We start from the raw sequence: 24,438 nt of genomic DNA, 5'->3' as shown, positions 1-24,438 counted from the left end.
TATGAGACATTTCTAAATCTAGCTCATCAAAGAGTGGCGAGGTAATGACCTGACTTTGATATTAATCCAAAAGAAATGGGGAGGGTTTGTGTGTGTGCGTGTGTGTGTTTATCATTTGCTCCTTCCTTCCTTCCTTCCTTCCATCTTTTACATGCAAAAAACTTTTTCCACAAAGGAAAACCAAACATCTTCTCACCTTTCTTCGCCCCCAAACAAAGCACTCCAATAAAGCAAAACTAAACACCAAATGTAATGGTATCCTTATGTTTTGTCCTGGGTATAAAGTAAGAAGGATATATCCATCCTAGGCAGCTATGGGCCATGCTGTCATAATGACAAGTCTTTTATGATATTGGTTCTTTGAATGATTAAACGCTTATTCAGTGATTTGAATGATGTCATTCCATTGCGGTTCCTCTGGCTATTTTGCTTTCATACTGCAAATGTGTTAAAAATTTAAGTCCCAGCTTGAACTTTTATTTATGCTGAGATCAGCCCTGTGGATTGTCTCATTACACAGGGCCTGCGGGGCAGCACTTTCCGGCAGGCAGCCAGCACTCTCAGGTCAGCAACAACTATTTCAGCTCAATTTATAAAGCAAAAGAAAGGGATTTGGTTGACCTGCAAGGATCGACTCTGTAAGAATGAATGCTAACCACAAGGGTGATTACTCACAGCTTGCCCAACTTCCTGAGAAAATAAAACATTCTTCAGAGATTTTCCCCCCTCTTTTAAATGAATGCATCCATTTCCTCTCTAGTTAAAAAAAAAAAAAAAAAAAAAATCCAGAGAACATCAGAAGACTTGGTACCTAATAGATTTTTATAGAATTTCTAAGAGTGTTTAAGAGATCCATGTAATCAATTATCTCTTAATCTTGAAAGGATGACGAGGGAAATAGTGGGGATCACACAGAGGGCTCCTTTCCCATCTCGTTTACCCATTCTTTCCCTGTTAAAGATTTCTCAGTTCTTCAGGTTTTCACATTTTGGGCAAAGATGAACTGTGTGTAGTCAGCATTCCAAGAGTAGAATGCAGCCTTTCTACTGCTTACCAAAACTTTTACCAGTCCGTACACTCAAAACTAGCTGGGAGCTTTGTTTTTCCTTTCCTCATTCTACCTGAGTGACTTTGTGGTGTCTGTATTTGTTCTCTATTGCTTCTATAAGAAGGTACCACAAATTTAGCATCAAATTGCAACCCAAATGTATTAATTTATAGGTCTGGAGGCCAGAAGTCCACAATGGAGTTCTCTGGGCTAACATCCAGGCATCTGTAGAGTTGTATTCTTTTCCGAAGGCTCTAGGGAAAAATCCTTTCCCAGCTTCTAGAGGTTGCCCAAATTCCTTGTTTGTGGCTGCCCTTCCATCTTCAAAGTCAGCAATGGCCTGTGTGGTCTTTCTCAGCCTGCATCACATGGACACTGACTTTCTGTCCTGCTCTTTTCCATTTAAAGAGCATGTCCGTGATTACATTGGGCCCCCCAGGCTAATCTCTTTAGTTTAGGGTCAGCCGACCTTATTCCATCTGCACCTTAATACTCCCTCATAATTTAGCATAAGATAATCACAGATTCTGGGGAATCACGTTACAGAATACGGACATATTTGGGGGGCCATTATTCTGCTGAGCAGTGTCTTTGTCAGACAGGAATGAAACAACTCAGGTTTCAATTAGCAATAATCGCGCCTCGGATAAACCTCATTGGCTACGATACTACCACTGCGCAAAGCTACAACTCAGGTTTCAACCATATTGATCTCCTTCCTCAGTACACCTGCTCTTTCTTTCTGCTTTGGTCATCTCCACACAGACTTATCTTCTGGGATCTTTCGTAGCTTCATTTCTTCTCCATCCTTCCACGAGGCCCCCTTCTTAACTGCCTGCCCTCTACCGTATGAATTTCTACTCATTATCTAAACAAAATCCATCTCTTCAATGATGACATTTCGGACTCTTCCATGACATGTGTCTCATTCCTCTATTTCAGCTCTTCCTACACATCATTTATTCATTCAATTCACAAATATTTATTTTGGAATAGCCACGTGTCAGGCAAATGGAATTCACCAGTGACCATGATGGACAGGGTCCCTGCTTCCATGTATCCCATATTTTAGTAGAGGCGACAATAAAGTAAATGAATAAAACAATTTCAGATAGTGACAAGAACTGCGGAACAAGGAGCAAAAGACATTAAATGGGGATCAGGGAAGTCTCCAGAAGGAAATAGAGATAAAGTGTGGATAAAATGTGGCTCCATGTGATGATCTGAGGGAAAATCATCCCAAGCAAGAAGGAAGCAAATGTAAAGGCTCTGAGCTGGGAGGATAGAGGAAAAGATAGGAGGACAATGAAGCAGGAATGCAAGGATAGTCAGGGAGAGGGTAGTGGGAGATGAGGCTGGAGACAGAGGCAGGGGCTGGGTCGGGTTAGATCTTCTAAGTCATGGGAACCTTGGTTTTATTCTATATGAAATGAACAGTATTGGAGGGCTTTATGCAGGGAGGCAACATAGTTTTAGATTAAAAAGAATCACTCAGAATGGAATATTGTGGGTGGGGGCTAGGTTAGAGCCTTGATGTCAGGACAGAGAAAAACCAGGTGGACCAGGGAAGTAGTTAGAGATGATGCAGCGTTGTAGTTATGTGCTTACTGGCAAAGTCTTAAATATCAACTGTGGCAAACGATTAAATACATCCAATTTAACCAATGCATTAAGTATATCCAATTTAGGGGCATCTGGGTAGTTCAGTTGGTTGCACATCAGACTCTTGATTTCAGCTCAGGTCATGGTTTGGAAGTTGTGAGATCAAGCCCCACATGGGGCTCCCATACTCAGTGGGGAGTCTGCTGGAGATTCTCTCTCTTCCCCTCTCCATCCTCTCTTTCTCTCTAAAACAAATAAATAAATCTAAAAATTTTTTTTAAAAGTATACCCAATTTAATGAACATATTATGAAGACTGTAATAGTTCTTCTCCTTCATTAGAAGCCCTAGAGTTGTCTGAGTAGAGACTAACATCTTTTCATCCTGAGGACTTACTATAGTGCCTGATATAAAGTGGGCATCTAAAAGTGCTAATGATAAATATTATGCTATCATTTCTAGTTATTTATGAAGTAAGATATTTTGACTAGGCCTTTATCTTTTTCTTGATCAGCAGCTTGGAGACTCAGTTCAAAATGGGAAAAATGATTGGGACATTTGTTCAACAGTGGAGTAGCCCAGTTGTGAACCTTGTACAAATCCTGAAATATCTGAGGAGAATTTATCATATATTTTCCTGAGCTAGGTGAGTTAGATTTTTTTTTAAAACAAAAAACAACAGGCTTTAAAAAATCAAATTCATAATGAATATTATAGTAAAAATAAAACTTAAAATGGCTAAAATTGAACATGGTAAGATTTGTTGTTGACTCAAAAATAACAGAATTAAATCTTGGCAAATTGAAAATCTGCAAAATTTGATAAGGCAAATGGACTTGGAAGAAATAAGTTCTTGAAAGAAAGCTTAATGTGGGGAGCCTGAATGGCTTGGTCAGTTAAGCTTCTGCCTTTGGCTCACGTCATGATCTCAGGGTCCTGTGATCCCATGGTGATGAGCAGGGAGTCTGCTTCTCCCTCTCCCTCTGCAGCTCCCTCTGCTTGTGCTCTCTTCCTCTCTCTCAAATAAATAAATAAATAAATAAAAGAAAAGAAAGCTTAATGGTTGAAGCTCTGATTGACCAAAAAGGAAGGAAAAATAAAAGAAGAAAGAAGAAAAATTGATCAATGAATCAGCTCTTTTTTTTATAAGAATTTTAGGAAAAAGTTTGATGTTTATGAAATAATTCCAAACCAAAATCAAAATGGAAACTATTTGAAATAGTTTAACTTCATAATATAAAAAACTGATCATTTATTGATTTGTTTAATAATAAATTATTCAAGTCATGTTGGCGTGATGGATTTCTCTAGTTAATACTTTCTTGCTGAAAATTTATCAGTATTGGGGTAATTGTGGTTAAATGTTTGTATCCATAAACTTGTCAAAGAGGCAACAATCTGTAAGTTTGAAATGATTGCCATTAAAAAAATTCACTGGATAAAAACATTAAGGTCAAGTTAGCAGCATCAAAATGGTAAACTCCAAAGACATTTTTAACATAAATATTAATTTTAATTCATATTTTCAAGTATTTTCATTATAATATTATACAAAAATTTTAAAATTTTTTCATAATACACAAAATAAAAGGAAAAAATATCATCTATACTATCATCATCAAAACAAAACCATTTTTTAACAATTTGGTGTATTCTTCCAATCTTTTCTTAATGCAAATTAAAATTAAAAAATCATTAATTTTTAATTGTTAGTATTACTTCATATGCAGTTTTTCATACTGATTTTTTAACTTAATGTTAGATAATCAACATTTTCACATTCTGGCCTCATTTTCATAAATATTCTTTTTTAAAGGCCAAGGGGAATTTCCTTTTGGTTGGGTTAATTTTGCCAATTTTGTAATAGTATATAAACAGGGCTAGATATTGTTTCACATAAAGATTTTTGTATATTTAGGATTATTTTCTTAGCAGAGAGTCCTAGAAATGCAATTATAGGTTCAAAATATTCTTCTTTCTTTTAATTTGGAAGAGAGAAAAAGACAGTTTTATTAGTAATATCCTGACCAGACATGGGACCAGTGAGAAAGCAGGTCAGACACCTAAAAGCAGCTGTATTGCAGCTGTAGACATTTTCTATTATTTTTTAGATTGTGGTATTTAAGGGGGGTTGGACAGTTTTCACTTTTTTTTTTTTTTTTTTTTTTAGAGAGAGAGCGAGAGAGCACACATGTGTGCATGAGTGTGTACTCTCCTTGAAGCAGGGGTGGAGGGGGAAGGGAAAGACAGAGGGAGAGGGAGAGAGAGAAACTCAAGCAGATGCTTGCCCAGTGTGGATCCCAAATCTCAGGACTGGGAGATCATGACCTGAGCTGAAATTGAGAGTCAGTTGCTTAGCTGACTGAGCTACAAGGCACCCTGGTTTTTGCTTTTATTTTTTTAGATTTTATTTATTCATTTGAGAGAGAATGAGAGAGACAGCATGAATGGTGGGGAGGGGCAGAGGCAGAGGGAGAAGCAGACTCCCAGCTGAGTGTGGAGCTGGGTATGGGGCTTGATCCCAGGACCTGAGAGCATGACCTGAGATGAAGGCAGATGCTCAACAGACTGAGCCACCTAGGTGCCCCCAGTTTTTGTTTTCAAAGTAATCTTTATTTTCATCAAACTGATAAATTCACACAATTTAAGAAGTCAAATGGTACCATAAGTCTTATGATGAGTAACAGTGGTTTCCTGCCCCATCCTTCATGGGATCCTTAAAAATGCTATTTTTTTATTCTTAAGTTTTAGGTATTAGTATTGACTTGCTATTATGGAAGATGAGAATTTAAGTAACACTTCCTTGTCACACACATCCCTTTTTCCAGTACCTCTCATATGTGTAGGTGTGTTAGCCCACCCACATGCTTCTGCACTCACACACACATAAACATGCACATTTCTCTTCCCTCTATTCTCCCAGTCTATGTTATATCGCCTTAGTGACCTTCTAAGAAAAGGTATATAGAAGGGGAGTTTTTTGAACACTTACTTGTCTGAAAATATCTTTATCCTACCTTTGAATTTGACTAATGGTTTGATTGAGTTTTGAGATAAAGTATTTTTATCTCAAAATTTGGAAGGCATTCCTGAGGCATTCAGTGATACTGTTAAGAAGTCTGATGACATTTAGATTTCTATTGTTTTGTATGTGATCTGATCTTTCTTTCTGGATATTTTTATGATCTTCTCTTTATCCCTGATGTTTTGACATTTCATCTTGACATGCCTTGAAGTTTTTTTTTTTTTTTCTCCTCAGTAGTTGCACAGGATAATACGTGTGTATTCTAATTTGGAAACCCTTTCATTTCATTCCAGGGAACTATTTTCAATTATTTCCTTGATACTTTTCATTCTGGAACTCCTGCTCTTGGATTAATCTTTAAGTTTAAAAAATAATCACTTCAGGGACACCTGGCTGACTCAGTCAGTGGACCTGCATCTCTTGATTTCAGAGTCATGAGTTCAGGCTCCTCATGGGATGTAGAGATTACTTAAATAAATAGAACTAAAAATATTTTAAAATAAGTAAATAATAATTTCTAATGTCCATCTTTTGTCTTTATGTTCTGCTTGATGGTGATTTCCTCAATTTCTAACTTTTTAAAAAAAATATTTTATTTATTTGACAGAGAGTTACAGTGAGAGAGGGAACACAAGCAGGGGGAGTGGGAGAGGGAGAACCAGGCTTCCTGCCAAGCAGGGAGCCTGATGCAGGCCTGGAGCCCAGGAACCTGGGATTATGACCCAAGCGGAAGGCAGACGCTCAACGACTAAGCCACCCAGGCCGCCAATTTCTAACTTTTCTAATACTTCTTCTATTTTGTAAGTTGCCTTTAATTTTCAAGAACTCTTACATATTTTGTGTTGCTTTTTTGTAGAATCCCACTGTCATCATCTCATGGATGCTCTGTCTTCTCTTATCTCTCCAATAATAAAGACAATTGCTTTGTGTATTATTTCATAGTTTCTGTTTTCTTACCATCATGCTAGAATCTTCCCTTAAAAGTTTAGTGATCCATTGCTATCTGTTTATATTTGTATGAAGCATTAAAAGCTGATTAGAGGGATGCCTGGGTGGCTCAGCTGTTAAGTGTCTGCCTTTGTCTCAGGTCACAATCCCAGAGTCCTGGGACTGAGTCCCACATCAGGCTCCTCGCTCAGTGTGGAGCCTTCTTCTTTTGTCTGCCGCTCCCACTGCTTGCGCTCTCTCTCTTTCTAACAAATAAACAAAATCTTTAAAAAAAATTAAAAGCTGATTAGATATTCTGTGTGTGCGTGCACATGTGTTTGTGTGTGTATCTTGGGAAGCTCTGGGGAGCCCCATTTACTTTAAAGCTTCATTGTAGAGTGCTGGATGGGCCCTGCTGCTTCTTCACGTATGTGAACTTGAAATCAATCCCAGTTTTCAGTCTCACTACTCATCTTGGATTCAGTGATAATCTTCTTTAGGTGTTCACTCTGCCTCTAGGTGTTTGTTTATCTAACGGTCTGTTAGGTCTCTGTGACTTCTGGGGAGTCTGGATTAAATCTGAATTTTTAATATCTCTGATCTACTGGTTCCTGCTCATTATTAGTCATCCATTGCTGAGTAACAAATTACCCTAAAACCTAAAGGCTTAAAACAACATTTGTTATCTCACAGTTCTGTGGGCGAGAAATCTGCATGCAGTTTAGCTGGGTTCTCTGCTTTAATATCTCACAATCAAGGTGTTAGGTGTGGCTGAAGTTGTCTGAAGGTTCAGCTGGGGAGAGATCTACTTCCAGGTTCATTCACGTGCTTGTTGGCAGGATACTGTTCCTTGCTGGCTGCTGGCCAAAGGCCACCCTCACTTCTTTATCCCATGAATCTCTCCAGGGCAGGTCACAGCCCTGCAGCTTGCTTGATCAGGGTAAGCAGGCAAGAAGAGCCAGGGAGAGAGTGTGAGCAAGATATGTCTCAGTCTTTTATAACATCATCTCAAACGCGGTTTTATTTATTTATTTGCCAGAGAGAAAGAACACAGGCAGGGGGAGTGGGAGAGGGAGAAGCAGGCTCCCTGCTGAGCAGGGAGCCCCATGAGGGACTTGATTCCAGGACCCTGGGGTCATGATGTGAGTTGAAGGTAGAGGCTTAACTGACTGAGCCACCCAGGGGTCCCTGCCATAGTCTATTTTTAGAAGCAATTCATAGGTCCAGTTCACACTCAAGGGGAGGGGATTACACAAGGGAGTGAATAACAGGAGGCGAGGGTCACTGGGGGACATCTTGAGAAGACTGCCTACCACTTCCTTGCAGAGAACACTCCTGCTGCAAAGCCTCTGTCTCCTGGGTATAGCATTGCTGGGCTTCTTGAACTTTTTTGTGCAGATAGGTCACCTGGAACTTTTGATAGCAGGCAGATTCTGCTTCAGTAACTCTAGGGTGGGATTTGAGATTCTGGCTCCCAGGTAATCCTAATGCTTCTCGTCTAGGACTACACTTTGAATAGTGAGGTAGTAAAAAAACCAATGTGCCTCCTGGCTTAATCTAAAATTACATTTGGCCTCTCTTCCAAGACCGAGAGAAGATCCATACCTAAAAGATCTTTACAGGGGCGCCTGGGTGGCTCAGTGGGTTAAGCCGCTGCCTTTGGCTCAGGTCATGCTCTCAGGGTCCTGGGATCGAGTCCCGCATGGGGTTCTCTGCTCAGCAGGGAGCCTGCTTCCCTCTCTCTCTCTCTGCCTGCCTCTCCGTCTACTTGTGATTTCTCTCTGTCAAATAAATTAAAAAAAAAAATTAAAAAAAAAAAGATCTTTACAAAGTTGGCTTCCATCATGGTGTACCGTGGCCAGGGCCAAAAGTGCAGAAGGTGATCATTTAGCCCATCAATCTTATCTTCAGAGACTTGCAGAATAGATCTCGAATTCAGGTGTGGCTTTATGAGCAAGTGAACATGTGGATAGAGGGCTGTATCATTGGTCTTGATGAGTACATGAACCTCATGTTAGATGATGTTGAAGAGATTCATTCTGAAACAAAGTCAAGAAAACAACTGGGTCAGATCATACTAAAAGGAGTTAATATTACCCTTCTCCAAAGTGTCTCTAGCTAGAAATGATCAATAAAGTGAGAAATTCTTGAGAAGGCCATGTAGGTTTTTTTTTTTGTTTTTTTGTTTTTTTTTAGATATCCTTTGTTGGGAGTGTAGTTCCAAAATATTTGTTTGCATTTTTTATAAAGATTATTTATTTACTTGACACAGAGAGAGAGAGAGAGAGATCATAAGTTGGCAGAGTGGCAGGCATAGAGAGAGGGGGAAGCAAGCTCCCCATTGAGCAGAGAGCACGATGCGGGGTTATACTCCAGAACACCGAGACAATGACCTAAGCCAAAGGCAGAGGCTTAATCCACTGAGCCACCCAGGTGCCCCTGTTCATATTGTTTTGGTTACCTTTATGTTATTACCAGAGGACAATAAACGCTCTGTGATTGTTTTTATTAAAAAAAATTAAAAAGATCATTACTAGACCAAAGCTGAATATGTTAGTCACAAATTGTAAAGTCTTTGGATATCCCAACATATTTCTTTAAAAAAACAGAATCCAGATATATGAAAAATCAGTATGCAGTCTCTTGGTTATGATGCAAATGGTAAGGTATACTTTTTCTAATTTTCTTTTATAGAACTGCATCATGAGGAGGAGGAATGAGTTTTTATATGGATTTAGAAGGTAGGAGATGGTCCTGTATATTGACTATGGTTTAAATAACAATCCTATTGTTACCACTATTAAGACATTTTGTTTTTCCTGCACAGTCAGAAAGAAGTGTCTAAGCCTTAGGAATAAATTTACTTTCTAGAATATAGATAAATAAATCTGTACGTAATTAGTAAGGACTTGCTAGTAGTAAGCATACCAATTCATGAGACTAGCAGTTTACTCCTAGAGTCTGTGGACAGAAAGTCATCCAGGTCTGTAGGAAGAACTGAAATCAAAAGTGCATGCAGTGTGGGTTTTGCATATAGAATCCTACCCAGCTGTATTACATCCTGTCATATTATATACAAATTACAGGGCACAAATCCTGCTCACTTGGGAGCATGGTGCAAAGAATCTGAAAAGAGACAGCCACTGGCCTTATACACTTAGTCCCATGGCCCTACAGCTCTGAAATACAGGACTGATCAATTCTTTGTTGATGGATGCTACTGGCTCCATAAGCAGTGTTTTCAAACTTGAGTGCATCAGCATCACCTGGATGGTTTGTTAAAACAGAAATTGCTGGCGTCACCTGCAGAGTTTCTGATTCATTAGACCTGGGTGGAGCTCAAGAAATTACATTCAAACAAGTTCCTAGGTGGTGTTGCTGCGGTGATCAGTGACCATACACTTTGAGAACCACTGGTCTAGATGAAAGGGAGACACCCAAGTCTCTCAGTGCCCTCTGAATGTTGCTGATAAATTGAGATAGAGAACTTAGGAGACTGTTCAGTTAATGGGGGTCACATTAGGACAGATTCCACTGCTGGGAGGGATTCTCAGTTAGACAAGTTTTCAGAAGTAGGAAGATCAGATGGGAAGATGAGTGAGAAAGTCAGCAAGATGTGTTGTTCCTTTAGTGGGATAGCATGCCCTATTGTTAGGGCTAGCTCTTTGTATTTGATGCTTTGGGTTTCTTTTTCAAACTGTTATAAAGAGTATTGAAGATAATTAATATTCAATACTCAAACATTTCTTATAGCAATTTAGTTCGTTGAACAGCCATGCAACTTTTTTTCCCTTATTTCCATTCTTATTTTTCCTCCAAATTTCTGTTTAGTATGTTATTAAATCAGTGGAGGACTTAAATTCAACCAGGCTTTCCATGTCAAGTTGTATAGGTTGCATTCATTACATGTAGACATAACCCTTTCTCCTATTAGATTCTCCCCTGAGGGAGTAGTCCCATTTCAAAGCTATAAAATACTATTGATGGTGGACAATAAAGGACTTAGAATAGACAAGAGACTGGGTCTGTATTTGGAATGTTATTCTATTGACATTCAGCTGCACAGAGAATGAAACAATGGACTGGAACAATCCTGTTCCAGTGGGGGCCTTTCCCTACCCACTTGTTCTCTCATTCCTTTCTCTGGCGCAATCTTTCCCCTTACATCAACGCTTAGAAAATGTGGCCAGGTAGAGGGGATGAAAATGCTTACCCAGAGAAGTATATCTTAAGTTTTTGATGCTGCAATGTGGTATTCAGATCAAGATGGACTGTGTACGTGTGTTATTCTTTAAAATTGTACCCTATTTTAACAATGGTAGCTGCAACAATATATTCCATCTCACATGCTATCCAAAATATGACCTTGATGTTCCTCTTCAGAAGAGATTGAGATCTATGTGCCCTATCTTCCAGTCTGGGTATGCTTTTAACTCCCTTGCTACAAACCAATAATGCAGTGAAATTGATGTTGCCTGACTTCCGAAGCTTGGTCAGGAAAAAGTGAGACAACTTCTGCCTAATTCCCTGGAATGCTTGCACAGGAGCCCTGGCCTACTATGTTGTAGGTGGCCTGACTGCCCTGAGGCCAACAAGCTGTGAGGGACTCCAGAGTAGCCCATATATAGAGACAGTGTAGAGAAGCTCTGCAGTTACTGGAGAGAGAAAGGTTGGTCCAGCCCTTAGCTGCTCCAGCCCCCTGCTGTTCTGGCTCTGCCTACTGTCTGATTGTCAGTGTTGAGACTCTGAGCCATAAATGTCCAACCAGGGGCTCCCCAAATTTCTGACTCATAGAAGTCAGCAGAGAGGATAACATGATTGCTGCTATTTTACTTTTATTTTATTTTTTACAGATTTTATTTTTAATAATCTCTACACCCAATGTGCAGCTCAAACTCACAACCCCCGAGATCAAGAGTCAGATGCTTCACTCACTGAGCCTGCCAGGCACCCCATGATTGCTGCTATTTTAAATCACTACATTTTGGGGTAATTTATTACACTGCAGTAGTAAGCGAAATAATCTCTGTAATAGGTGACAATGATTAAAGTAATTTTACCAATGAGGTTTCTTTCGTTATCAGAGAAACTGACTCCGGTCAACTGAAGCAACATTGATGAGATAGATGTCCAAATTATGAAGTTAAAAAAATCAGATTAAAAGTGAACGGAAGGGCATCTGGGTGGCTCAGAGGGTTAGGCTTATGTACCTTCTGCTCAGCTCATGATCCCAGGGTCCTGGGATTGAGCCCCACATCAGTCTCTCTGCTCAGCAGGGAGCCTGCTTCCCACACTCTCTGCCTGCCTCTCTGCCTACTTGTGATCTTTCTCTCTCTGTGTAAAATAAATAAATAAAATCTTAGAAAGAAAAGGTGAATGGAAGAAGGGAGATCAAGATAAAGAGCAGAAATTCGTGAAGTTGAAAATTAAATCTTTGAGGACCGAGCAAAGAAAAAAAACAGTGCAAACAAAATTAAGAATGAGAAGTTAGAATTGATGGAGATTAAAGAGATAACAAGAGAATATGAAGAATTTTGTTTCAATAAACTTGAAAACTTATACAACGTGGATAATTTGTCATACTGACCCAGAAAGAGGAAGAAAGGCTCTATAAATCTGTAATGACTAGTATGGTACATGTGACTTTTGACACTTGAGACATGGCTAGTGTAACCAAGGGGTTAAATTTATATTTTATCTATTTTTAAAAAAAGATTTTATTTGAGAATGAGAGAGCATGAGTGGCAGGGAGGAGCAAAGGGAAAGGGACAAGCAGACTCCATGCTGAGTGTGGAGCCCAACTCAGGATTTAATCCCATGACTCTGCAATCATAACCTGAGTTGGGATGCCTGGGTGGCTCAGTGGGTTAAGCCTCTTCCTTGGGCCCAGGTCATGATCTCAGGGTCCTGGGATGGAGCCCCACATGGGGCTTTCTGCTCATCAGGGAGCCTGCTCCTTGCCCTACCCTCCCCACTGCCACCCCCCACTCCCACCTACTTGTGATCTCTGTCTGCCACATTAAAAAAAAAAAATCTTGGGATGCCTGGGTGGCTCAGTTGGTTGGACGACTGCCTTCGGCTCAGGTCATGATCCTGGAGTCCCGGGATCGAGTCCCACATTGGGCTCCCAGCTCCATGGGGAGTCTGCTTCTCTCTCTGACCTTCTCCTCGCTCATGCTTTCTCTCACTGTCTCTCTCTCAAATAAATAAATAAAAATCTTAAAAAAAAATCTTTAAAAATTAAATTTAAAAATTTAAAAAAAAAAAAAATCATGACCTGAGCTGAAATCACAAGTTGACTACTCAACTGACTGAGCTACCAGGTGCCTCAATTTTATCTAATTTAAAAAAAATTATCTATTTTTTAAAAAAGATTTTGTCAGAGAGAGAGAGTGAGAGAGAGCGCATAAGCAGGCAGAGTTATAGGCAGAGGCAGAGAGAGAAGCAGGCTCCCCACTGAGCAAGGAGCTGGATGCAGGACCCTGGGATCATGACCTGAGCTGAAGGCAGAGCTTAATCAACTGAGCTACCCAGGCATCCCAAAATTTTATCTAATTTTAAATAATTCAAATTTAAATTTAAAAACTGGGACAGTGTAAAAATATTTCTGTTAAACAAAGTTGACTCTTTTGCTAGGACTATATTTCACTTTATTACATCTTGTGAGATATTATCATATTATAGTGTGTGTAGGATGTGTGTTTATGTGCACATAAACACATCACTGATCTTATTGATATTTTTTCTGTATATATATATATATATGTACATATATGTGTGTGTGTGTGTATTCTTGTGTATTAAACATTTCTGTTTTCATTTATAATAGGTAACTCTGGATGAATACATCCCCAAAAAAGCCTTTTGATGTCTTTAATCATTATAAGAATATAGAGTTTGAAAACTCCTGGACCAGGACATAGAGAAGACAAAGTAGAATGTTGTTATGGTGTTGGGAACTAGCAGTATTCATTGGAACATTTTAAAATGAGGAATGACTTTGGACATTTTTAACTGGCTTTAACTTAAAAAAAAAATCCATCTTCTTTCCCAATACTTCTCTTTCATCAAGGCCCTCATACTGCAATACCTCAGTTGATCTATTTTACTGGATCTTGGGACGAGAGGACTCTAATATTTAGGCTCTTCTCTTCTTTATCCACATCCAGATCGGTCTATCCTGTGTTCAGTTTCCCAGGGCCCTGGTGGAATATTAGTGGAATATAAGAACTAATGAGGAAGCTTTCACAGGAACTCATTTGCCTTTTTGAAAAAGATTTTGTAAGCAATCTCTCCACCCAACATGGGGCTCGGGCCTACAACCCCGAGATCAAGAGTCAAATGCTCCACCAACTGAGACAGCCAGGTGCCCCTTAATTTGCATTTTTTTAATGGATGATTTTTGAAGACACAGTCTTCATTCAGCAGAGTTATTATTTTGGTCAGAGGAATGAGGAAGGTGGAGTAGGTAGAAATCCACCATGAATAGTCTGAGAATCCTACAGACTGAGCCATGGACTCTACAGAGTTAATTCTTAAGTTTCCTGGAATGACAGCAGCAAAAGGCAATTTCCACTGCAGCGACAGTACCCTGGGGGACTGTCCAACTCGGATGCTACTCTGCATCCTCCTTGCCCTGATAAACCTAATGTTTCCAGTGGCTAGTGGTGTGGCTGGTCACTGACCTGGATTCTAGTTTTATAGCCTCTGATAATTATCCACAATGTCTCTCAGGTCAGAGGTGGCCTTTTGAAAACACAAGGCTCATGGACACAGATTTTTTTTCATTTATTTAAATTTAAGATGCTTAAGGGACATTCCTTTGCAATGGCTTATTTTCAACTCCACTCTTCTCTTTTTCAAATTTAAATGGTGGTATCCTCTTTCTCTCTTAAAATAGGCTTCCCTTTTGAGAGCAATTTTATATCTACAGCAAAATCAAACAAAGTACAGAGAGTTCCTGTATACATTCTGTCCCCATGAGCACACACAGCCTCCCCCACTAGAAATAGCCCAAACAACAGGGGTACATTTGTTACCACTGATGAACCTATATTGACATCATAATTATCCAAAGTCTTTAGTTTATATCAGCATTTACTCTTGTTTGTACATTGGACATGAATCCACCATCATAGTATCGTACAGAACAGTTTCACTGCCCTAAAAAATCGTCTGTGCTCTGCCTTTTCATCCCTCTGCCTCCCCAACCTCTGACAATCAATGATATTTTTACTTTCTTCATAGCTTTGCCTTTTCCAGAATGTTATATAGTTGGAATCATAACAGTATATAGCCTTTTCAGAGAGGTATCCTCTTTTATGATTTCTTTTCTTTCTTCTAGACTGCTCATACTGGCCTCAGAAACAGATGGTGGTTGATAAATAAAATGAAAAAGTAAGCTACAAAGTATAGCCTGGGGAACTCTTGCATCAGCATCACATAGAGTGATAAAGCCCTGAGGTAGGGAAGAAAAGAGAGCACTGTGGTTAGAGAACAGTGTTTAGGTGGTGGCAGGCAAGCCTTAGAAAGAGAATCAGGGCCTACAGTCTGTGTGGGCTTTGTAGGTCAGGCTAAGGCTTTGGAGTTTCCTTAAAGTGCAATCGGAAACTATTTGGAGGGTTTTGAGTAGAGTAACCCGATCTCCTTTAAATTTAAAAAATGACACTGAGAGGGAGAAATGACTGTAGGTGGATGTGAGGAACAGTCCCTCTCCCCAGTTAGGAAGCTATTACAGTAGCTGGGGCAAGAGATGATGATTGTTTGGTTTAGAGTAATAGTAATGTTGATGGAGAGAAGCATAGAAATTGAAGATATATGAAGGTAGAATAGCTCAAATTTGTTGATTTATTAAATAGGATATAGAAGGCAGTGTGAGACACACACACACACACACACACACACAAGGACAGAAGAAATCCAATTTGCTGGTTTCAAGAACTTGCAGATTTGCCATAAAGACTGAGATGGAGAAGGAACAAACGTGTGTGTATGTAATGGATTGCGGGCACAGAAGAAGGAGTGTGGCACATGTAAAAATGTTTTACACATTACATATCCTCCAGCATTTTATACTGAACATATTCGAAGAGCAAACTGGAAAATAATTTTATGAATACCCATTTACAACATCTACAACTACCATTTTAATATACTTCTATCCATTTATCCATGCCATCAGCTCATTTTACTTTTGTGTAATACGTTTGCAGACATCAATGGGCTTCCCTCTGCATACTTCAGCATACATGTCATTTATTTCCAGCTTTTTTCTTTTGATGTAAAATTTATACACAAGGTGAAGCGCACAAATCTTACGTGTGCATTCACTGAGTGTTAACACATGTACACCCCTGACTACACCTTTAAGATCTTTAAGGGACATCAAGGGGGCATAATCAAACGGGATGTCAAGAGTGGGAATCTAGAGCTCAGAGAAGCCTCGGTTTGAAATTCAAATCTGGCAAGGCTCCGAACACAGGTCTATTTAAGCTATGGGATTGGATGAAATAACCCAAAGGGTGTAGACTGAAGCGAAATGGGTTCTACCCGCAAAGTGTCCAGCGTTTAACGGTCTGTTGGGGGCGGGGAAGGACGTGGGGGGAGCGCGCGACCTGTGGGGAGGTGGGGTTGGCCCAGTCCGGGGTCTCGAAAGGTCGGTCTGTTTGGCGCCTCTGGGCGGTCCTTGGTAACCACTGAGGTGACCTGAGGTGTCTCGGGAGGGGGGGAATGAGGAGGGGGACATGGAGGGGACTCCCAGCCCGAGACCGGAGGTCGGCCTGGAGGGGAGGGAGCAGGGGAAAGAGGAAAAGAGATCTGGGTAGGAGGGAATGGGGAAGGGGGCCAAAGGAACGAAGGCGAGAACGCAGAAGCCGAGGGAAAGGGAGAGGTGGCGGCGGTGAGGGGGCGGAGTCGCCGCAGCGGCCCGCGGAGGGGCGGGCGGAGGGAGGGGGTGTGTGCGCGGGTCACATGGTCGCAGCTGCCCTCCCCGTCAGCCGCCCTCGCCGCCGCGGTGCGCTGGCTGCAGGAAGCCGCCGCGCCGCCGCTTTTGTTGTCAGGGACTCCGCGAGGAGCGCCGCTCGCCGGCTGCCGCCGCCCTCTTTCGGTGCAGCCGGCTCTCTGGCCGCGGGGCCCGGGTCCCGGGCGCCCCGCCCGCCCTGCCCATGAGCGGGCCCCGCGACCACCGCTGCCTCCAGCCCGGGGCGGCGCGGTGCTGAGGCGGAGGCGGCGCTGCCACCTCTGCGGGAAGCGGGCAGCCTCGGTTCCCTCCCGGAGGGCACCATGGAGGTGAATGCGGGTAAGAGCCGGACTGCGGAGGGTGGGGGCACGGCGGAGGGGCGCTCGGACCCCGCTGGGGCAGTTCGGCGGGCGGCGGCGGGGCTAACCCTAGGGCTGGTGGGGTGGGCTGCCGTGCGGTGCGTATCGACTCCGGCTCGGTCCCCGCGTCTACCCCCGGGCCGCTCCACGGCCGCCCTCCCGGCTCCCTGCAACGCCGCAGCGCGGCCCGGTGGCGCCGGCCCGGCCCCCCCCTCACATGGCCGGGCCGCGCGAGCCACGTGCGCGCTGTGTTTACGTTCGGCGGCGCGCGGGCGCCGGTTGGCTGGGCGGGCTCGTGACGCGGCATTACATAATGGGCGCTGAGGCGGTGGTGGCGGGCGGGGACACGTGAGGCCGCTCGGCTCGGTGACCCACATTCCCCGGGGCCGCAGGGACACGTGGGGGCGGGTGCGCGCGCGCGCCGGCGGGGAGCGCCGCAGCCTTCCGGGAGGCCCCGCCCCTTTGGAACCCTCCGGGCTGTGACGTGGCCGCGATTCCCTCCTCCCCCGCGGGGTTGCACACTGCGGAGGAGGCCGCGCGTGCGCGTGCGGTGAATCCCGCGCCCGGGCGGTCCCGCGGCGGGCGCGGGCGCCGCAGTGCACCCGCTGCCACCCCAGCGTCAGGAAACTGGGCTAGGCAGACTGCACTGGCGGCAGATTTTGGGGATACTGAGCAAGAAGTGTGGGGCCAGAACGCGCCACAGGCGGAGAGAGGTTTCTTTGGGGAGAAGACTCGGTGCTTCCCCAAAGCGAGACCCCTCGGAGTTCTGAGGTGCTTAGATTGCTAGCAATGTCTGGTAGCTAGGACGGCACCCGCCTTTGTTATGATGCTGCTTCAGTATTTCCTGGAAAAATGGTTGCTCTAGGTCGTGACCTACCTTACACACCTTCAGTCATAAAAAAGGCTCTAAAATCTCCTTGGGCTGGGAGCCTATAGGTCATACAGATAGCTAATCATTCATCTCACGTAATGTCGAGATGACTCAGGTGATCCTAAGTGACCCCGGAACTTTAGGACGGACTGGTCATTGTTTATTTAAGTTGATTTAAAAAAACCCATTGGTTGCCGACCTTTCTTGAACCTGATCAACAGAATTCGGCTTTATCAATATTTTTCTAGTTACATTTCCTGTTACAGCGTCACAGAACAATACTGTACTCCCTTCTCGCCTTTTGTCTGCCCTCATTGATGGTCTTTACACCTGAGGCCAGTGAAGTTAAAGAGGAAGCCAGTTTGTGATGAGCTCTGGATGTTACACGCAAGTGATAAATTATTGAACACTACATCTTAAACTAATGATGTGCTGTATATTGGCTAATTGAATTTGAGTTAAAAAAAGCCAGTTTATATTTTCTAAGTTTTAAGTAAATATTTTTATATGTATACACACTTTTAAAAAACCATACCTTGAAAACAAGTGTGAGTTTTTCACCAATAGTAGAAATAAAGACAGCTTTTTGTGTTTTAATTGCCTCTGTATCTGTTTAGCCTTTGAGGGTGTTTTTTAAAAAATTGGGTAATCTGTCAGGGAATTAAACTTTTGCTTGATAAGGATTTAGAGTTTATTAGGTTCAGCCTCTTTAACCCAGCTTTCAGGATGAATGAATTCTTCCAGATTTGTAGCCTTGTAAGGTGGGCTAGCTCAGGTACAAGAAAGTTTTCGTCTGGTTTGAACCTTCCTGGAACAGTATCACTGATTTTAATCTTGCCTTTTGGAGCTATAGATAATAAAACTTCCTTTGGATAACTGTTGAACACATCACCCCAGTTCTTCCATTTTCAGTTCTTATTACTTGGTCTTTGCAGTGTTGTTTTGATCATCATCCATGTTGCCCTTTGGGCTGTAGCCCCCAGAGGTGAACAAGCTCCTGTGGAACTGGTTGGACAGTTACCAAGTTCCAAGTTATGGATTCTGCTGCAAATGAATTCTCTGGCAGGCTGTGCTTTTGTGGCTTATTGGCTTTGCTGACTCATAGTAACCTTGCAATCAACTAGGACTTTTTATGTGAACTATTTTGAAGCTAGGTTTCATCCATTGTGCAGATAATTGTTTGCTGTAAAGTGTAGGAATTAGCAGTTTTCTTAAATTTTGTCTTGTTCCTTTTGGCTCCATTTTCAACTTGTTCTAAGCTGTTATCCAGTACATTTGATAGTTTCTGCCATATATCTGTTAGAGGGAGTGTTGGTAAGCATTACCTGTAATTTCCTTCAAATTGGCCCTTAGGGTGGGGCCATATTCAGTCTGTGTGGCACACCTCTGACCCATCCCTTTGGTTGATACCATTGTATCAGTACAGCACATTCAGCCAATGACCATTTCCTCTGTCATGACATATTGTGTCTTTACTTATCCATGACTAATGCAGATGTGAAATAGTGAAGTGGTAGAAATCGACTGTATACGTTTCTGTCACAGATTTTGGGTGAATATACCAGGTTCTTTAAAGTAAGTGATAACTCACGGCACAAACTTCATAACCATAGCTGTAATTCACATTTTTAAAAATCGGAAAAACATTCCCAAATAGTTCATTCTTGTTTTTACAAACCTGTATTTCTAACTTGAAAAAAAAAATGTCAGAGAGCAGTAACTATAAAGAAGTCAGTTGTAGAGAGAAGAGAGAAACAGCAAGATCATGGGAGGACTTAGAAGTGAAGTAGCAAGTTGCTTGACTAGTGAAGGGAGTTAAGATACTCAGAAGATGGTATGGAAATAACCTCCAGGGAAACCACTGGGTCCATATTACACACTCAAAATTAAAGGAAAGAAGAAAGGATAAAGGGGATTAATTTTGTTTGAACTCTTCTAATTGAACTCTTAAGTATGATGGTAAAATAATAATCACCCATATTGGCTGAGTACTTACTATGTGCCGGGCCCTTCACATGTGTCACTACTTTGATACCACAGCTTAATTCTGTGAAGGTGGGTACTGTTACCATTTGAAGATGAAGAGCTAAGTAGATTGAGGTTAAGTAACTTATTCAGGCAAGTGTTGGAGCCCGATTTTGAATCCACAAAGTCCACTTGGGGATCATAAGCTACTATGCTGTATTAGGTCTAAGCCCACATAACATCTGATAGCATGTGCACATCTGGGTGGTCTTGTCTAATTGGGGGTAAAGGAAATAACTATGTGCATCCACTTGATTTGCAGTGGTGTAGGGTATAGCTGGTATAGTGGTATAGTTGATGGAAAAGGGTGGGTGTCAGTAAAGCCTCCTAATCTTGTCATTCCTCTCTTTTAGTCTTGTTGCTAGTCAAACTTTCTCCCCCAGATGTTAGATTACACTTGTGTGTTCCCGATCTCCTACTTCCCCTGTTAATTTACGAAAACACTTTTTTACAAAATAAGACCGGTTTATTTTGTCATCCCATTTTTTATTTGTTTTCTTAAGTCTCTTATGTGGTATATCACTAAATAATTTGTATGTTCTTCAAGACCCCATTTACCGTCATCTTGGCTGTGTTTGCCCCTTTTGATTTTTGCCCTCCAGAGTGCTCTTGTGTCATCCTCAGCAGTTCACAGTAATTTGTATGAAACAGTGCTCACAATGCAGGGGAGTGAATGGTTAACACAGCTGTTTCCTCATTTGGTCTATAAGGCTTTTTAGGGAAAGGATCATGTTCTCTAGAGCCCTGACATTCAGGACACAGTTGGAAGGTTACATCTATCTACTATGCTATGAGTAGAAATTATTAGTAACCTACTTTTAAAATGAGAAGACTAAAGCTTCTTGATGGTAAATCTGTTTCATTCTAAGTCACAAGGCACAGTCATGAGTTGAAATCAAGCATACTTTCCAGGATGGTGGGCAGTGGGAGTGAGAAGGTTTTGGTGATGGGCAAGTCTAGAGTTGGGGTAAGAAAACCCAATATATGGTGAACAGTAAGTGCTTCCCAGCAGTATAAAATTAGATATTGACTTCTGGCTTGTCTGAAGTTGACCACTGGGTAAGCCCTCGCCTGGGAACCTGGCCCAGCTCCAGGGGTTTTTTTTTTCCAACTAAAAATAGAGAAGACTGCTTCAGCTAATTTTAGCTTGAGACATCTAAGAAGTACATTCTGCCTGTTTCTGGAAGTGTTGGGACTTGCTGGTTCAGGAATTTCACCTTTCTTGCTTTATCATTGAAAACCATGTATGTAAAAAACACTTTAATAATCCCCTTTTATGAACACTACTTCATTTCAATCTTATGATAACTCTGGCAGATAGTCCTGTTTTATAGAAGGTGACTCAGTTTTAGAGAGATTGAAAGTGACTTGCTTGCCCAGGTCTTCACAGTAAGAGATAACAGTCTATACTCTGGCCTTGGCCTTCAACCCTGGACCTGCCACTTAAACCTCTCTGAGCTCTGAGTTCCTCCTGTGAAAAAAGGGATAATGGAAGTAAATGCTTGTGAGGTCAAAATGTGATATGGAGTTGTGTCACTTTGTTCTTGGTATTCAGTAGGTACTTGAGGACTTCTAGTTTTCACTTCCCTTTCTTCAGTGGGTTGAGGAACTATTAGATGTACTTCTTAACTTTCTAGGAAATTAAAATGTAACCGTTTGGGTCACTAACCATCAGGTCAGTAGATTGGTGTTTGGTAGCAAGAGTGGCTGCTAAGACAACTAAATCAGTGTTGAAGGTCTTGCTAGGAGAATGTAGCTGCTTCTAGGTGGGTCATCTTTGATACCATGGTTCTTGGCACAAATGCTTGCCGAAAAGGTTTGTTAAGCTCTGTAAAGGTAGGAATTGGATATTAACTGGATTGATAGTAGCTCAGTAATTTTTCTTTGGTTTGATTTTGGAGGTTTTGAAAGGAAGGTGCTTTTGGGTAGTTAATAACAATACCTTCCATTGGCCAGTTGTGTTTTAAAACAGTTATTAAGCCATTGGGATAGCTCTGATTTCTGCAAGTTTATTTCTAAGGTGAGGTAGTCAGAAGACCTTGTAAACACAAATGGCTCTCTCAAACGCTGGCCCTAAGAAAACCATACTTTAAGGAAAACCATCACTTCTCATCTTTTACTATTTTGAGATGTAAGGAAGTGAATTTACCACCTAACGTGGTAGTACTTTAGGTAAGATAAATAGCTGTGAGATGTTCCTTTTGGAGTTTATTGAAGACAAAGGATAATACTTTCCTTTGCATTCTATTCTGAGTGTGTAGACATGTGAAAAAAGTAGCAGTTTGCTAACACCTGGAATTTCTTTCTTTCTTTTTTTTTTTTTTTTAAAGATTTTATTTATTTATTCGACAGAGAGAGATCACAAGCAGGCAGAGAGAGAGGAGGAAGCAGGCTCGCGGCCGAGCAGAGAGCCCGATGCGGGGCTTGATCCCAGGACCCTGGGATCATGACCTGAGCCGAAGGCAGCGGCTTAACCCACTGAGCCACCCAGGCGCCCCAACACCTGGAATTTCTAATGTGAACTTCAGATCTCTAAAATTTTATGAAAACAGATGGCACAGTGGTTTTACCTGGTAACATGACACTTGCTGGCCTTTCAAATTAAATTGTTTATCTCTGGATTCACAGTATATTAAGGGTATTCAGGCAGTTATGTCAATGAAAACATCAACTTAAAATTATGAACCAGTTTGTGCTTTAATTCAGTGATTGTAGCTATTCTTAAACTTCAGTGTGCAAAGAATTGCCTGGGGAACTTGTTAAAAATTAAAAATGATCATTCCTAAGGGGCCTTCTCTAGTCTGGGCAGAGCCTTGAAAACATGTACTTTCAAAAAGTACCAGGTGGTTCTTATGATACATATTTTACATAATTTCTCTGGATGATGAGAATAAACTCAGACTTAGGAAGTTTTTCCTCCTTGTGTTTGGAGTTTTAGGAGCTTTCAAAATCAGCAGTAGATGACATTCCTATTATCAAAATTACCCTTGGTCACTGGGGTGCCTGGGTGGCTCCATCGGTTGAGCATCTATCTACCCTCGGCTCAGGTCATGATCCCAGAGTCCTGTGATCAAGCCCAGCATCTGGCTCCCTTCTCAGAGGGAGCCTGCTTCTTCTTCTCCCTCTGGTCACCTCCCCCCCCCCCCCCCCCCCCAATGCTCTCTCTGTTTCTGTCTCTCTCAAATAGATAATTAAAATCTTAAAAAAATTACCCTTGGTCGCATTTTCTTCCATTGAACACAGATAAAGACATTGGCTTGTGACAGTCCCGGTTTTACTGTGTAACTACTTTATTTTTTATTTATTTATTTTTTTTTTAAAGATTTTATTTATTTATTTGACAGAGAGAAATCACAAGTAGATGGAGAGGCAGTCAGAGAGAGAGAGAGGGAAGCAGGCTCCCTGCTGAGCAGAGAGCCCGATGCGGGATTCGATCCCAGGACCCTGAGATCATGACCTGAGCCGAAGGCAGCGGCTTAACCCACTGAGCCATCCAGGCGCCCCTGTAACTACTTTATTGTGTATCAGTTTCACCAAGAGGTTGATAAAAGTTTCTGATTCAGTAGATCTGGAGTGGGGCTTGAGAATTTAGATTTTTAACAGATTTGCAGGTGATGCTGAAGCTCTTGATCTAGGGACCACACTTTGAGAATGACTGGTTTATAGGTGGGGAGCACACAGGTCTAATATTAATCATGAAGCTCTGGCTTTGCTTTGGGAAGATGATAAGCACATGCCAAGAGAACATTTGGGAAGTGGGTTAGTCTAGAAAGACAGAGTCACACCTCCAACTTCAATGCTAATAACAGGTGTATGCTTAATGAATGGAAAAGTGGATGGAATTCTCCACATTGTATTTTTTGTCTTCAGAATTCAGGTACATTTAGTTGCATTTATGCATATTTGTGTATGATGAATACTGTTGTATTTTTCTTGACATGGTAGTGCTGTTTTAACTTCGATTTTAGGTTGTGACCAAAAATCCCTGAGAGTTATGGTTTCATTTTACTTCTCAGGAATTTCCCATCCTTCATATCTATAGTTGGTACTTAAATGCGTGTCTGGTACCTTATTTCAACACAACAGACTAAAAGTGACCTAAAATTCCTCTGCCCATTTTTTTTCTTCTGTGTAAGTGTAAGTGTCTTTCTGTTCTTTGGAATTGTTTTGGCCTTAGCATTTTGCTGTGTGTGTGTGTGTGTACGTGCGTGCGTGTGCGTGTGTGTTGACTTATAAAGTGTGGGAAGTGTGGCTTTTATCTAAAAAAAGATTGGGGAATCATTTCTCAATAGCAGAGAAGTTTATTTCAGAGTGAATGCTTAAATTGCAGTTATCACTTAGGGAATGTGGGGAACTCTTCACTTACTACTCTGTATAGTTACCCAGATTGTTTTCAGAAATGCCCTGTTTTGTGACTTCCTAGCAATGTTTTATGATATTTGGGATGTGTCTGTGTAATTAAATGTGGGCTTCACAAAGGCAGGGAAGTAGGTCTTAAAAATATTTATGGCAGGCTTATTACTTGTAAAGCATGTATAGAAAATTAGGAGACACTGTGCACTTAGGTGCTTATTGTCTAGTGAGAAAGAGATGGAAACAGGTAAATTGTAGATTTAAACAAGAA

General features: G+C 41.6%; 1 protein-coding gene and 2 pseudogenes across 1 annotated transcript in view; 2 read left to right on the top strand and 1 right to left on the bottom strand.

Annotated features, from left to right (window-relative positions):
- Positions 1 to 1,553: 1,553 nt before the first annotated feature.
- On the bottom strand, positions 1,554 to 1,734 carry LOC116581087 (annotated as a pseudogene).
- A 6,711-nt stretch (positions 1,735 to 8,445) lies between these two features.
- Positions 8,446 to 8,723, top strand: LOC116582258 (annotated as a pseudogene).
- An 8,067-nt stretch (positions 8,724 to 16,790) lies between these two features.
- NR1D2 (nuclear receptor subfamily 1 group D member 2) overlaps positions 16,791 to 24,438 on the top strand; it is a 29,728-nt gene continuing 22,080 nt past the window's right edge. The window contains exon 1 of the mRNA XM_032329661.1: positions 16,791 to 16,898. Within this exon, the coding sequence (XP_032185552.1) occupies positions 16,883 to 16,898 (16 nt within the window). The 5' untranslated portion in view covers positions 16,791 to 16,882. The remainder of the gene's footprint in view (positions 16,899 to 24,438) is intronic.

The sequence above is a fragment of the Mustela erminea genome, chromosome 1 (assembly GCF_009829155.1).
Source record: "Mustela erminea isolate mMusErm1 chromosome 1, mMusErm1.Pri, whole genome shotgun sequence".
NCBI classification, from domain to species: Eukaryota; Metazoa; Chordata; class Mammalia; order Carnivora; family Mustelidae; genus Mustela; species Mustela erminea.
Note: the sequence above shows the minus strand (reverse complement) of the source record. Positions and strands in the feature narration are given on the sequence as shown.